The 16759-nt window shown below is 38.9% G+C and overlaps 1 protein-coding gene and 1 long non-coding RNA gene across 5 annotated transcripts in view; one reads left to right on the forward strand and one right to left on the reverse strand.

The window, feature by feature from the left end:
* LOC132535322 (uncharacterized) overlaps window positions 1-16759 on the forward strand; it is a 474613-nt gene that overhangs the window by 184435 nt on the left and 273419 nt on the right. The window lies entirely within an intron of this gene.
* Window positions 1-16759, reverse strand: part of ZNF385D (zinc finger protein 385D) — a 285209-nt gene that overhangs the window by 13472 nt on the left and 254978 nt on the right. For all 4 annotated transcript variants that reach the window (XM_060180879.1, XM_060180877.1, XM_060180878.1 and 1 more), the window contains one exon: window positions 7321-7554. In XM_060180879.1, coding sequence (XP_060036862.1) covers window positions 7321-7554 — 234 coding nt within the window. The remainder of the gene's footprint in view (window positions 1-7320; window positions 7555-16759) is intronic.

The following is a 16759-nucleotide window of genomic DNA, read 5'->3' on the forward strand; positions in this document are numbered from 1 at the left end:
AATTTATTGTCCCTTTTTGTTAGTCTGTTTGCATTGTCAGCTTAGAAGCAATGTGCTGGATAGAGACAGAGAAACTGGGAGGTGGGGAGAAAGGGCGATAGCTACTTGCGGCACTGCTTCACTGCTGAAGTTTTCTCTTCCACCTGCCATCTGTGTATTGTAGCACATGCACTCACCTGGGCATTTCATCTGAATGCTTTTATTTATGACATTCAGTATATTCTAACACTGTTTATCCTCAGGAAAAACAAATCTCTCTAATCTACACATCTAAACTGTGATTTAAGCCTCCATGGTGCGTCTCTGTCTCTCTCTTCCTCAAGTGTCAACCTTTTGTTGTACTGATCTATCTAATATTTATCTTCCATGCCAATTATATTTGTATTTTGTCTTCTAGATGAGAACTTGGTTTTCCATACCAGAGTATCAGCAGTCAGTAAACAACCAGAAGGACACCTGTGCTACTGGGTGACCAAATAATGCCCTAAGCGAATGAAACGCTGCTTTTTCTGTTTACATCCTAGTTGAGAGTAATTTTCTGATTCACCAGTAATGTATCTAATGCCCCATCTGCAGAGGAAAAGTTTCACAAGAAAAATAAGTCTTAAAACAGAGGGTAGGGCAACTTTGCTTTTAGCATCAGAAAGAGACTGGGAGAGAGTTATTTGGCGTGAAAATAGAATGGGACGTCAGTCACACATAGCACTATTAGGAATGAACTCGGCATCCAAAGAAAACCCAGAAAAGTCCTCTGAAGAATCAGGGACCTGTGTAGAGCATGTGGTGGGGAGACAGACACATGGCCATCGACACAGCAGTAACCGAAGGTCCCAGCATATGAAGAGAGATACTAGCCTTTGAGTACACCTTTGATATCCATAGCAACTGACAATAGCCAACTCTCAGGCTTTGCTGTGCTGTTCTGAACATGCATTTAGCAATCGTTACGTGCACCCTTCTCTTCTTAAAAGCAAAGTGATTAAGAGCATAGAGAATGGCACCTATCACTCAAGAGCCTCGCCAAAAAGTCACCACATGATAATCAGTAAGCCATCAAGAAAGGGATAAATGCATCTTTTCTTTTTTTCATAGCATGACAGACAGGATATTATCTTAGATATTCACAAAAGTAGACAGGTCTTTCAGTTAATTTCCGTGCAAACTATTTTCAGAATAAAAATAGTAAACACTCTTGAGAGAAAATCAAGCACATTGAGGGTAAAAGAAATGTAAAAGCCTGCCCACTCCTCACACTCAGGCTGCATGCTCACAGTGCTGACACATTCTCATCCGTAGACTTCCTTAGTGCTATAAACACCAGTGACTGTTTAATAAGCCTTAGTAGGAAAAATTTACCTGGGCTGAATAAATCGGTTGGCACATGAAACAACTTTTATCAACAAGGAGGACTAGGCAGTGGTGCACCCGGGGGAAAACCTGTTACCATGCACAAGGATGCAGGCTCAAGCCTCCAGGCCCCCACCTAAGGGGTGGGTGGGGGGTGGAAGCTTCATAAGTGACACAACAGAGTGACAGGTGTCACTCCTTTATGTCTCTCTACTTCTCCCTCAACTTCTTTCAAAAACAGAATGAGGAGAAAAAAGAAAACAACTGCTTGGCATGGTGAAATCCTGCAGTCACCAAGCCCCACAGCCAAAGCCCAAACCAAAACCAAACAAACAAACAAACAAAAATTTCCTATACAGAGACACAGCAGGAAAGTACATGTTGACACAACTCTAAAGTCACTCATGGCTGTTGTTGATCAGTAAGATGTCACCAAGCGTGAAACGATTCAACCTTCATTGTTCATAGGTACTTAAGTTATTTTCATTTGGCAGGATAACCCAGATTATTCAGATAACTGTCCCCCAAGCATAATATTCATGAACTCTAGGTCTACCTCATAGATAAAAGCTTCTGTAGTTCTATTACCAGTAGCTGTTAGTCACATGTAGCTCTCGAATGCCTCAAACTAGGTCACAACAAGAAACTGAATTTGAAACTAATTTAAATTTATATAGCCAGCTGAGGATGGGCTTACCTTACCGGAACAAGACAGCACAGGTCTCGTAGACACCTCAGTAACACAGAGGAGGTAGGAGGCTGGTGGTGCTTTTTTTTTTTTTTAATTGCCTGTAGAACTCTTTACAAAGGCAGAACCACAACAGCAGGCTTAAAATAGGAGAACCTTTATTTTGTATCAGACGGAAGTCTTAAATATACCTGAGAAACGGATAAGCAGGACTGGAAGGTCATCTTTTGACCTCAATAATAAATTCATAAGCACTGAGATCAGCTTCTCATATGAAACACAAAATACCAAGCACTCGATGAAGGAAACCATGACATCGTCTACTCCTGACAGCAAAGGCACAAACTTGGTCTGGGATTCTCGCAGGTGATGTGTGCGTCTTACTAATAGCTCTGTTCTAGGTTCTAATACACACTCGTGGCTGACGAAGATTTAATCTTTAAAGAAGCATTAAAAGAGACTGATGGATAGATACTTGTAAATAGAGTGCTGACCACCAACCCCAGAGCAGTGCTTAGAATTTAAATTCATTAGCTATGTATTTTAAGTATCTTTATGTTCCAATGTTCTTGATTGTCAAAAAAAATTGAATTAGTCACTCTTGTGTGTTTAATGAATTTCAGTTACTCTTCTTAACATTGTTGTTTAGATTTAGGTAAAATATTATAAATCATCCAGCATGTTAAAATGTAGTAAAATTGCATTTTCTGTCTATTAGCACTCAGTGAGGGACAGAACCATGTTTAGGGGCAGAAAATCTGCTTATTGGAAATTACCAAGCGTTACCATTTCAAGTCATTACCAGAAAAGTCTGCCTAAGTTAGTAATGAGCATAAACTCAAAACATTTGAAAGGTATTTTCCCCCAACTGTGTCAAATTTCCAGGTCTCTTAAAGAGCTTATATCCTCTTAGGATACTTTTGGTATTCTCAGACCTTACTAGAGAAACTCTGGACAGTAACTGCTCTTTACAAATTCTTTTATTATTATTATTGTTATTTTATTAATTGGATAGAGACAGAGAAAAATCCAGAGAGAAGGGGAGATAGAAAAGAAGAGAGAGACACCTGTAACCCTGCCTCACCACTTGTGAAGCTTTCCCCCTGCAGGTGGGGGCCAGGGGTTTAAGCCTGGATCCTTGCGCACTGTAACATGTGTGCTCAACCAGGTGTGCCACCGCCTGGCCCCTCTTTCCAAAAATTTTAAAGATGTATCTAGTTATTTGAGAGAGAGAAAGGAATTGGAGGAAGAGAGACAGAGAAAAAAAAACTTGAACAAGAATATCACCTTGGCACATACAATGCCAAAAATGGAACTCTGGCCTCTTGCCTGAATGTTCAACGCTTCATCTACCACAACACCTCCTAGGATACAACAAATTCTTTAAAACAGCAAAGCAGGATTATCATTAAAATCTGTATCCCAATACTACCTAATATAAAGCAATTATCTGATACTTTGAATGGTTGGCTATACATTAACTAAACCTTGTAAGAGTTAGAGATAGATAGATAGATAGATAGATAGATAGATAGATAGATTAGACAGATACAGAATATGAGAGAAAAAGGAGAATTAGTGACTTCCCAGGTTCACATAAAAAAGCTATCAGCAGATCTAATCACATTTAGTCCAATGACCAGAACCATACCATGGGCAGTATTTAGTAGAAGTGGTATTCCAAATATTTGTTTATGGTTAAATAAACATTAAAAAATTTTCACCTTTATTTACTTACTGGATAGAAACAACCAGAAATCAAGAGGGAAGAGGGAGATAAAGAGGGAAAGAGAGACAGACACCTGCAGCCCTGCTTCACCACTTGTAATGCTTTCCCCCTGCAGGTGGGGAGCAGGGACTCAAACTTGGTCCTTGTGCACTGTGACATGTGCACCACCACCAGGCCCCCCTAACAATACATTTCCCAAGATCAAAAGAAAAACATCTTTTGAACATAGCTATTAGATTCCCATAAGTGGACTGATTACATAACACGCCACTCATCATAGAAGTCTGATGGTATGCACATACAATGTTTTTAAAGTGAAAAAGAAAAACAGAATTGCAATTTGGATGGATGTAAGGGGAACAGTTCTGTCTAACCTGTAGCCTAGTTGCTCCTGATTTAAATCTTTCAAATCTAGTTATCTAAAGTACATAACTTTATCTCTGTTGGTATCTTCTAATTCTGCTTTTAAAAACCCCTTCTGTTTCATTTGGTTTAAATCCCCCCTGCTTAACACTGCATTCTATTTACATAACCACTGTATTCTATTTACATAACCACTGCCGTCTATTTAAATCACTTTTGCATTTACATAAAGCACCACCTTCCCTCCAGGGCATTGGTGGTTTAGTAGTAGAATTCTCACCTGCTCCACCCCCTCTCCTTGTCATACCCTGATCCTCTCTTTGACACACCCTGATTTTCACCAGTCACTTTTCTCTCCTCCCTCTCTGCGTCACATCCTGTTCACACCCTACTTGGGAAGTATATATAAAGACAACATTGTTCGTTTTAGTTAGTTGTTAGTTTAGTCTAGCTTGGTATAGATTGCGCTGCGTCCTGCATGAATAAAGAGATACTGCGTACAGCTCAACCATGAGTCCCTGGTCGTCTGTCTCCCATCAGTGAAGCTCAGCCCGACATATCTCAACAATTATTTCTTAGTGCCTGACTCTAGAATCCAGTAAGGAAGTCTTGTAAAGTTAACTTGGAGAGGTGGAATGAATACAATGGACAGTGGAGTAATATGGATGAGTAGTGAATGTGGTTTGTTCTGGGTGAAGGTGGTAAGGGACACATTAAAGAGAATTATAAGACAATAATTAGATTACAAAGAAAAAAAAAGAAAGTATACTTTCCATTGGCACCATTCAAGTCCTGTCACACAACTATTATGCTGTCTCCCCGACTTCTCTGAGATGACTTTTCTTTTTTTTACATAGAGAAAAAAACAGAAATAGGGAAAGAGAAAAGGAGGAAGGGAGAGGAGAGGAAGGGAGAGAGTAATGGGGACTGGGAGAGAGATACAGAGATATAAAGACAGAGAGAGCCCACAACAACAAAGCCTCATCCAGTGTGGTGAGGACTGGCTCAAACTCGGGTCACATGGCAGAGTCTCACACTATCCATGTGAGCTATTTTGCCAGCCTGGCTTTCAGTCCTGATTTCAGTGTCTGCTTCTGATGGAACACAGATGAAGAAAGAACACAAGAACCCTAAGAAGAATGCTCCTCCTCTCTTACTCATGACGGAGATCAGACTGAGAAGGTCTTTCTTCTTTAGTCTCACCCATGTCTGTGCATTCTCCCTAGGCCCACAGTCAGTCTGCAATATCAGAGGCACAGAAGGCCAGTAAACCAGTGGGACTACTCAGACGCAGGGACCTCCTGCATTCCCGTCCATCCACGTTCAGCAGAAGTTCTCAAACATGGAGCTTCCCGGTATTCTCCTAGTTATGTTAACAGAGCAGAGTCTGGAGAGAAAATACTGAAATACTGTGCACACAGTGAAAGAGCATCTGTATGTCTGTGTCTTTTCTTCTTCCTCCCATCACTCTAGCACTACTGGGCACTGCAGAGAGGGGAGGCCTTGGATGATCAGTAGGCCTGGCTACTGGAAAAATAATAGGTAATTATTCTGTTTCTTAATCAGAGGCTTCTGAAAATAATTCTGGAAAGACATCCAATTTCTTGATGAATTTAACTCCAGTCTCAAAGGGTATAGTTGATCTGTCAAAACGGATCCCTCTTCAGATGAATGTGTTTCTCTATCACCCTGCAAACTGATCAAGAATTTCCAAGAAATAAATTTCTTCCAATGACGTTTATGCTCTCCCAATCATCTCGTATCTAGGAAGAAAGCATTTGCAAGAGGAAACGCAAGACAAATCTGCATGGTACTGACTCTATGGACCAGATGTGTCTCTGTGTTTCTCGACTCCTGAACTCATGAACTGTCTCTGACTACAACTAATGTTATATGCAGGAGGCAGACATTGCTGGAGGAACCATTCTCCATCTGCAATCACACCCCTGGAGTCTTGGATATTACTTGGATATTACTAGTACAGCACAATTGGTCAATGACTCAGTCAACATACAGCTGTGATATTAACTCAGGGTATGATTCACAATGATTCTTTTTCTATTGTAACAGCTGACAGAGCCCTGGCAATGAACCCAGGTTTTTTTTTTTTTTTTTTTTTTAAAGAAAAGCTGATCTTGGGCCAAAAGCTAACTGAATTCTCAGGCAAAAGAATGTGTGTGTGTGTGTGTGTTTTGTTATCTATGTCTATGTAATTATTTATGCGCCTTCTTTTTCTCTCTTTACATATCTAGATATACATATACAGATGCAGAATATCACTCTTTCTAAAGACAGCGAATAGACAGAATCAATATATATTGGGGAAGCATTTCATCTCTTGACTTAAGCTCAGCATTTTTGTTATGGTTTCTATTATAGTTTACTGTTCAGGTTAGAGAGGTATGGGTTGGAGGTATAATTCTGTCACTTCAGTGGTCTTCTGTCAAATAATAAGAGTGCTATCTTTGTGTTGCCAGAAAAAGTAGATTAAATATCACAAGGAGAGTGGCGCTTTGCAGAAGGGTGAGATGTGCTAACACTTATTTCCCCAAGATGCATAACTGTACTCTAGACAACACCGTCTTGTAAAAATAGCCCTTCCTCAAGAAAATGAAATGATTAAGAAGTTCCAAATTTATAAAAAAGAGATAATACCTCAACAGTTGTCTATATTAAGAACTTTATGTTAAACTATCTAGATCATTTGGATGTAGCCAAAACATTATTTGCCATAAAATTCTTTACAAGAAAATTTTATTTCAACCTTTATGAAACTATGCAACCAAACTCTTGCAACTATATTTTGGTACACCCTTAGAAAACTTAGAAGTAACAAATGCATGGGCAAAATCAGGGACAAAAATGTATGTGAATATAACATAAAAATCATATAAATGCCAAATTTAACTTTGAAGTTGTATTTCATTTTACCTTACACACACACACACACACACACACACACACACACACACACACACTAAGTAGACAGAGTGGCATATAGCAATCCCAGAAACTTTTTGTCCCTGTGTGAATGGCACTCTGCTTGTCATTCTTATTTCTCATGGCTAATGAGTTTTATGTAACAACTGCTCCTTTTCTGCCCCCTCTGTCCCTTGCTACAGAAGATCTGATCTATGCAGAGGGAGATGATCTCAGGCTGTTGAAACAAAAAAAAGAAATCAGTGCTTCTCACCACTGTTGTGTGCTTCCAGCTGTGAGGCAGAGTTGACGGCAACCTTGCAGAGGGAACAGTAAAGAAGTCTTTTGGCCTTTTCTTCCTCAGTCTCCGCGGAAGGACATGAGGTGTTGCCAGTGGCTGTCGTAGGGCTTTTTTCGACTTTAGAGGTGATTTCAGTTCTCATAGCACTGCTTTTGCGAATTTCCATAGTCGTCGTCGTTGATATTGCTGGTGTCTCTGTGGTACTGTCTGCATTCAAAACAGCACACGCATACAGAAAAAAATACACAGAAAGAAACAGAGGCATTATTTTTCCCTTTTTGAAAGTATGTCACTAATATCACATTGTGCCAGTAATAATAAGAGCAGTTAGTAAATTGATGCTTGCTAGCTGTGCGGTCAGTCTTCTCGTGAGGAAGTTTAAAAAGATTACCATGCACACGTTTGTATATTGACTGATATAAAGCATTCAGACAACTCTGAAAATATACAGATCCTCCACATCTTCTATGGGGTGAATCAATAAATTCATAAAATTTACTTGTTTGATACATTGTTCATAAAATGATCTTTATAGTGCAGTGTACTATGTACACTGGTGGCTTTAAAATGTTAAGATGAGATGCTTTAGAGATATTTTACTTTCTATTTTTCTATCTACTTTCCTACTATATTTTTCTTTTATTAAGGAAAAGGTAATGGTGGTGCACCAGCTAGAGTGCACATGTTGCAATGCACAAGGACCCAGGTTCAAGCCCCAGGTCCCCACCTTCGAGGGTTAGGGGAGGAAGGACTCTGGTAGTGTGAAATAGCGCTGTAGGTATTTCTTTGTCTCTTTCCTTCTCCATCTCCCCTTCCCCTAATTTCTCTCTCTCTCTGAAATAAATGATAAAATATACAAAGATTTTTCTTTATATACAATTGTGTGAACACAAATAGAAAAGAAATAAATGGCACTGTGATGATGTATTGCTTTGTCCAGACAACCATTTTAGAAAATTATTCTTTTATTTACAAAGAGATAGAGAATATTCAAACTCAGGTACAAAAAATATCAATATACAATTAAAAGGAATTCTTGCCAGGCATATTTATTAAGTGCCTTCTTTGTAACAAGCTGTGTTCAGGAATATTAAAACAACATCTGAATGTTAAAGGTGTCTCTTCAAAAGGAAATCATAGACAGGTCACACCATGCTAACGTCACATGGTTTCAAGGATGTAATGACAATGAAAAGTGTTAATGCACTGTAATTCTATAAATCTTCTGGCTCTGTTGTCTGATTCTAAATCTGAAGAGATCAACCTCTAAAGTAAAACTATTTATCCTAACTTGCATATACATAGTCCTTACTCTGCAAATGCCTAATACGCTGATGTTAGTAACATTTGCCATATCCAGTAACATATTATCAAGGATCTCTATATTCTTATCCTCCTACATTATGATACTTTTTTATTGCATCCTGGATGGCTAGTTCTTAATAATCTATTCAGAATACCCTCAGTGGTTACCAGTTGTTACTCTTAGGCTTGCTTTTCATTCCATATACTTGTGGGCATTATTGAAGGCCGGACTAAAAACTCCAAGGCCAGTGACAATAAAGAATAGCGCTCTGCCTACATGGAGTGTTGTCCTCAGAAATGCTTACTTCTTCTTTGTTATCTCATATTATCAAGTGTTGATCACAATCACAAGACGCCTCTTAACTTGGATATCCCCTTTGATCTGGATACAGAAGTGGGAACATGGTTGAGATAGATTATGGCTGTGTTCCAAAATAGGAGCCGATGAGAAGAGAAACAGGCTCTTCTTGAGGACTGTGGTATGAAATGATTCATCTGGAACTTATTTCCTTTGCCCAAGACTTCATACATTTTAATGACTTATTTAGCTGCTAATATCATTAAGTAAGCATCTTCAGTGTCATGAAGAATATCCAACAGCTATTTTTTTTAAAAAAATCATACTTCAATATATCACATCTAGTGAAAAATTAAATAATTCTAACAATAAGTTTCACCATCAGAATATATTCATTCCCTTGAATACTGAAGGGTCCACTTCTAATTGGTTTTAATAATAGATATACAATATTAAAATATAAAACTTCCATCCCTGACGCACTAAAGGTCTCAGGTTCCAATTTCAGGGACCATCAGGACTATCAACCTGAGCTAAGTAGTGCTCTAGCAGGGAACACAGCAACAGCAACAATAACAAAACCATCCTTTATGGGGTTGAGAAAGTAGTGTAATGGAACACACACAACAGATGTGCATGACTACTCCTGGACAACTTTAGTTCTTTGTACCATCAAGCACCAAACATCACAAGCCAGAGAAGCTAGAGTTCAGTAGTGCTCTGGCTTAAAAACAAAAACAAAAACAAAACCCAAACAAACAAACAAAAAACCATTTAGCTAGCTATCTAGCTATCTGGAAACCTTTCTGAAAAATGTCATAAGGCATAAAACACGTGTACTTATGGATGCTACTGGAGGGCCAGGCGTTGCTGCATTTTACAGAGCATACCTGCTACCATCTGCAAAGACCCAGACCAGGCCCTTTGTCCCAACCGGCACAAAGGAAGTTTGAGAATGTAGAGTAATACTGCAGGCATCTCTCCTTTTCTATTTATCTCTTTCTCTGTCTCCCTCCATCTCAGTTTCTCCCTATTTCTCACCCTTTATCAAAAGGAAAGAAAAATAAAAAAGGGAAGGAAGTGGCTTCTAGGAGTGGAGGAGCTATGAAGGTGTCAAACTTCAGTGATCAACCTGGTAGCAAAACAAATAAGACATAACAGCAACAACAACAGTAAAACACACAATCATATTCTAGTAGATGTTCACTGCTCTCATTAAGTCAGAAATGACTATCTGAAGGCATGTGCATGTCTGTGAATAAGCACCACGTGGCCAGCTAATCTGCTAAGTGTTTTGCACAGTCAATATATAATTTCATTTAACCATCATAAAAGTGGTGTACAGCAGGAAATCATGCAATTTAAGGAAATTTGCCAAGGTAACGTAGTAATACAAAGTGAGAAAATTCAAGGTTGGCATTTTTTTTTCTGGCACAAGAAAATGAAAAATTCTGGAGAAAATGTTGTAACTGACACATCTGACCGTGCTCCTGATACCTCACAGTGGGCATAGAAAGAGCAGTGGATTAAAACCATAAAGTTGCCTCTCCCTATCTCCCCCTTCCCTTTCAATTTCCCTCCTATCCAATAAATAAATAAAGATTAAAATATATTTAAAAAAACACACAAAGTTGCTGATATGATCAGCTCTGTAGGGAGTGATATCCATAAATACAAATAGATTTAAGCTTGGTGCCTTCCTATACTAATGTGGGAATTTGTTTTATTTAAACATAAAGTAGTCCTAGTAATATCGTATTTACAACTATTTTTCCTCTGGATTGACAACATTTACTTTGCATCTTGATCTATAAATTGTACTTAGCATAGTTATAGTAAACTAAAACCAGCTTCCCTCCTTACAGCACAACTCATAAAAGCATAGAATAGACAAACCCTTGGATCTTCCAATCCCTGTGTCCATTACATCAGTGGCTTTCCTAACTCAAAGGATAATATACCTGTATGTCAGAGGGCACAAGATTAGAAACACCAGAGTTTCTATGCCTTGGGATCAGTGAAGTATTAACATTTCTTAAGGCTAGTCCATTGCATGAGATAGGCTGAGCGGTAAAATACGTCCCCTGCTTCTACTATGTGAATGCTTTAGATCACAAAGCTGAACAGAGACCTATTTACCAAAATTGCAGTGACTATGAAAGAAAGAAAAACAGATATATTCTCAACTTAAATTTAATACATACATACATATTTAAGTATACATTGTAAAGTAAATCATATACAAGGATTTTTCTTACAATATGGTAAATTAAGTTACCACTATTTTCACTCTCAATAGAATTTAAGTCAATGAGCATGTTAGTACTTTATATTTTTATATATGATAAGATTTACCTCTTTATTTATTTATTTTTAATTTATTTAAAAAAGGAGACACTAACAAAACCATAGGATAAGAGGGGTACAACTCCACACAATTCCCACCACCAGAACTCCGTATCCCACCCCCTCCCCGATAGCTTTCCTATTCTTTATTCCTCTGGGAGTATGAACCCAGGGTCATTGTGGGGTACAGAAGGTGGAAGGTCTGGCTTCTGTAATTGCTTCCCCGCTGAACATGGGCGTTGACTGGTCGGTCCATACTCCTAGCCTGTCTCTCTCTTTCCCTAGTAGGGAGGGGCTCTGGGGAAGCAGAGCTCCAGGACACATTGGTGGGGTTGTCTGTCCAGGGAAGTCTGGTCGGCATCATGGTAGCATCTGGAACCTGGTGGCTGAAAAGAGAGTTAACATACAAATCCAAACAAACTGTTGACCAGTCATGACCTAAAGGCTGGAATAGTGCAGATGAAGTGTTGGGGTTCTCCATTTTGCAGTTAGCTAGTAGGCATAGTTTAGTTATATTTCAAAGGGCTGGTAGCTATACTAGTTTTTTTTTTTTTTTTTCCCTGAGCCTGAAATCTGATATGCAGGTCCAAGTTATTGTCTGGGGAGATGATGTGATAGCTGGAAAAGGACCAGAAAACTGGATCAGGGAAGAGAGTAGCTCCCTAATATGGGGAAGGTGTATGAATATTGTTGACTGTAAACCCCATCTATTTGATTTGGTCTGGGCCCCATAATTCAGCTTATAAGCCTATGTGACCTCTACATCTCTGTAGATCTGAGCTCACATTCTGTGGTCATGAGTAGGAACATTCCAAACTGCCCTAATATCGACTCATCTTCCTCAGGTCAACATAGAGCATGTTGTCCAGCCTCCCTTCAGAGGATGGAACATTCTCTACCGTTGTTGATCCAAGTTGAGGGCAAGGTCCTATGGGGGGCCCACAAAGGGGTCTATTTGGTTGTTCCTGATAGAGATGACCTGTAACAATGGAGAAAGGGATTTATTCGAGGTCTAGGCCCATCATGTCTATTTGGGAATCTCAGGACTCCCCGACTAGGGCCTCAGCTGATGGGGTGGCCTGATAGTGACTAAAGAGTCATCATTAAAGTATGCCAGTCTCTTGCCCTTATTCAGCTTCTGCAGTCTTTGCTTTGCTAAGGTTAGCTTCGGGGTGAGAGAGAGAAGTGTAATAGGAGGTAGGTGAGGAGGGTATCTAAGTCTAATTAGATATTATTTCACTAGGAACTTTATACTGACTCACTGTAGACTATTGTGTAGTTTTGCTTTCAGGAAGATTTATATTTTGTGATATTCCTTCCCAAAACTCAATTTCTATTTAACCATGTAAAAAGTATAAAGCAAATATAATATTGAGATGTCCTGACCAATAGCTTTTGAAATTGACAAGGTCCTCTAAACAAGTCAAGTCAAAGAGACTGTCATAGTCCAGAGGAGTCCGTGGAAGCAGAATGATAAAGACACTATGGTATACAGGGGTGAAAGAAAGTGAAAACACTGAGCAAACACTTGGGAAATCTGATTGCAGTGCATACTTTATTTAATAAGAATTGATCAATGTTGGTCCATTAGTTGTGATACGTGCACCATAATAATGTGAGCTATTAATAATAAGGGAAACTGAATATCGGAATGAAGAACCCTCATAAAATTCTTCTGTCTTTTGTGTAAATCTAAAACCATTCTAGAATTGAAAAATGATTACACATTGAAAAATTAAATTAGAGCCAGTCAACTAAGAGTTCATTTCATCTACTTTATAGACTCACAGTTAGATCATTTTTAGTTTCATAGAATAGCTTTCTTGGTTCATACATTAGGTAATTTTAGTAAATTTCTCAAGATTGTATCATGTCTAGGACACAGACTGAGACTTGACACTGCCTCTCCTAATTCTGAAGCCAGTACTTGTCATCTTACATTGTAATGAGTCACGCATCAAACTTAATCCAATGATCATTTACAAAGCAGTTAGTTTATGTGAGGTTCTATAATAAGCTAGGCAGGATGAGATGCCAGTAAACATCCATCATGTGCTAAATCGAAAAAGGGCTTATGAGACAGCCATACTGGATTGAAATGATAATAAACTTAGCCATCCTTTCTTGGTTTTGTTCATTGCCCTATCTTTGCACTTGTACTTGGCATGAAACAGACACTCAGGGTGTAGAGGCAAAGGAGGTGGCTCAGTGGCAGAGTGCATGCCTTGCTTGCTCGTGTGAGACCATGGTTTAGAACCTCAGCACCACACAAGATGCAGAGTGTTTTGGTGTCTCTCTTTCTCAGATAATTAAAAAAATGTCTAACATGCAGTCAATAAATATTTTTTGAAAGAATAATATGACTTAACAAATGAGTCAATGAACGACTGTAACTAGTCATTCCAGAAACACTTTTAGAAATAGCATGCACCTATCTATCTTCTTTGGTGAAGTGTCTGTCGAGATATTATCGCCAATTTCCATAGGGTTGTTTGTTGCTCATTTTTGTGATTTTTTTTTAATATAACTTAGTTACCAGTCCTTTGTCTGATGTACTCGTATTAAATAGCATGTTCTTGTTTGCTCTTGTTTTGGTAATTTGCTGTGCGGAAGGTTTTCAGATCGATGCAGACTCACTGATTAATTTTGGCATTCCTTTCCATTATTAGTGGACTAAGATTTCTGAGGCCAATGTCATGGAGTGTTCTGCTGATGTTTTCTTCTATATATTTTATGATTTCTTGTTAACAGTCAAATCTTTCATACAATTTGAGTTGATGTTTGTGCATGGTGAGATACAGTGACCCTGTTTAATTTTTATGCATGCAGCTACCTAGTTTTTGTAGTACTGCTGACTGAAAAGATTCTCATTTCTCTAGTGTATGCTCTTGGATCCTTTGAGATGTATATGTACCTGTCCATATTTGTGAGGGTTTATTTCTAGGATGTCAATTTTATGTCACTGATCTACACGTAGATTTTTATTTCAGTACCATACAATTTTTATTACTATAACCCTGTAATGGAATTTTAAGTTGGAAAAAAAATATCATGGACCCTATGTCATAACACTCCCATAAGGACCTGGGTCTCAAGTCTAGGCCATGCATGTGATATGGCAAGGCATCTGGGGTGTCTGATGAGCTCTATCTCTGGCCCCCACAATTGAGCCTTAGCTATTTATTCTTATATCCTGCAACTCTACTGAGTTGACTGATGTGACTTTTTTTTTTTTGTAGAGTTCTTAGGTTTTTCTCCACATAGGAACATAATTCTGCAAATGGATAATTTTGCTTCTTTTTTGCAGTTTGTACTAATTTTTTCTTAATCATTTTGACTTGAACTGCCAGTAAAGTGTTGGCTAGAAATGACAAGAGTACAGTTTTGAGGTTTTGTTTTTCCTTATTTCAATGTAAAGGTATTCAGTCTTTTATCATTATTTTATTTATACATTTTGTATATACCTGTGTATGTCAAACTTTTCTATCTACTGAGATGATCATTTATATTTTTCTCTTTTCTTTCCTTTCGTCTCCTTTTTCTTTTTATGTTACTTTGTTTCTTCTTGTCTTTTTTCCCTCCAGGTTATCGCTGGGTTTGGTGCCTGCACTACAAATCCACTGCTCCTGGAGGCCGTTTCCTCTGTTTTCTTGGACAGGACAGAGAGAAATTGAGAGAGTGGGGTGGGCAGGGGAGAAGGGAGGGAGAGAGAAAGACAGACACCTGCAGACCTGCTTCACCGCCCGTGAAGGATCCCTACAGGGCTTGAGCCGGGATCCTTACACAGGTGCTTGTGCTTAGTGCTACCTGAGTTTAACTGGGTGCAGACCACCCGTCTTGTTCATTTCATTCTCTGTTACCTTGGCACACTACATTTGTTTGCACGTGTGAAAGATAGCATGTTCAGGTATGAACTCATCCAAATCCTCGTAGAAATCTAAAACTTGGACTGGTTGAGCGCACTGCACCGAGGGCCAAGATGTCTGTGGAAGGCGCCAGGGGTCAGGGGTGGTGGTGGGGAAGCTTCCGGGTTCTGGTAGATGATGGCAGAGAAGGACCTACGCTGGAGGCCAGTGTTTCACAGGCATCTGTCATGGTGGGATGGGTAACTGTACCCACGCACCCACAACTCTACTGTAAGCCACTAATTCCCCAATTATAAAAGAAAAAAAAATTAACTTATAAAAAAAAAAGCCACCTATGAGGATCATGCTAGGATCTCAATTCTTTCTCACTGGTCTATCTGCATGTGTGTTTTTATTCCAGTATCACACATATTTTTATTACTATAACTATATAGTATAATTGTGTATCAGGAAAATAATAGCATGGACCCTGTGTCATCACACTCCCGTAACTCAACTGTTGTGTCCATACAGAGGAGGAACTGAGACACTCGGCCATTGTCAGAGCTGCGAGTGACAATGTGAGAGGATGTGAACTCACTGTGACCCGGAGCACGAGCATTTATTCCTCCCCCTTTTTTCCTTTTTTAAATAAAGCACATTTATTAACATTAGGAAAACATCTAAGGATATAATAATAATGTATTAAATCTTACATAACACTGAGCCAAAAGCATTAGAAACTCACTTGTAGATAGTCTGAATGCATTATTCTGAAAACATGTCTGGTACATACCATTAGCTTATAACAAAGTGGGACATTTATTTCACAGGGAGAAAAATAAAAACTTTCATTACAAAGACAGAGTTACTGAACCTCCTCCGTTCTGATTAAATTCTAGAGATATATTTTAGAGGTAAAAATAAAAGACAAGATTTAGCTCTAAAATAAGGTTTATATATGTAAGTTATCCATTATACTCTTTATGCTCTTACAATGTATTTTCCCCCTTTTTACAGGGGGATTAGTGGTTTACTGTAAGGTCACTTGTTGACAATAGCCTTCTATTTAATTGCAAATTTTTTCTTTCATAAAACTAAGGACTATGGGGAGCCGGGCGGTAGCACAGTGGGCTAAGCGTACTACCTTGCGCAAAGGACAAGGACCGGCGTAAAGATCCCGGGTCAAGCCCCAGCTCCCCACCTGCAGGGGAGTCGCTTCACAGGCAGTGAAGAAGGTCTGCAGGTGTCTGTCTTTCTTTCCTCCCTCTCTGTCTTCCCCTCCTCTCTCCATGTCAGTCTGTCCTATGCAACAACAACGACATCAATAACCACAACAATGTTAAACAACAAGGGCAACAAAAGGGAAAATAAATAAATAAATAAACTAAGGACTATTTTCCATTCACGCAATCCAAATTTTTTTATAATTTATTATCCACATCTAGTAACAGTATCCTGATAAAATGACTTTATGGGAAATTAAACATGGCCTGTGGCAGGGACAACCATGTGTGGTCAGTCACTCACTCATTTTAATGGATGCCACTGCTGGAAATCAATTGTCGGGAAAGGAGTAAAGAGAAATCTAAAGGTCTCAATCCTTGTTGAAAACAGG

Source organism: Erinaceus europaeus, chromosome 21, assembly GCF_950295315.1.
Source record: "Erinaceus europaeus chromosome 21, mEriEur2.1, whole genome shotgun sequence".
NCBI lineage: Eukaryota > Metazoa > Chordata > Mammalia > Eulipotyphla > Erinaceidae > Erinaceus > Erinaceus europaeus.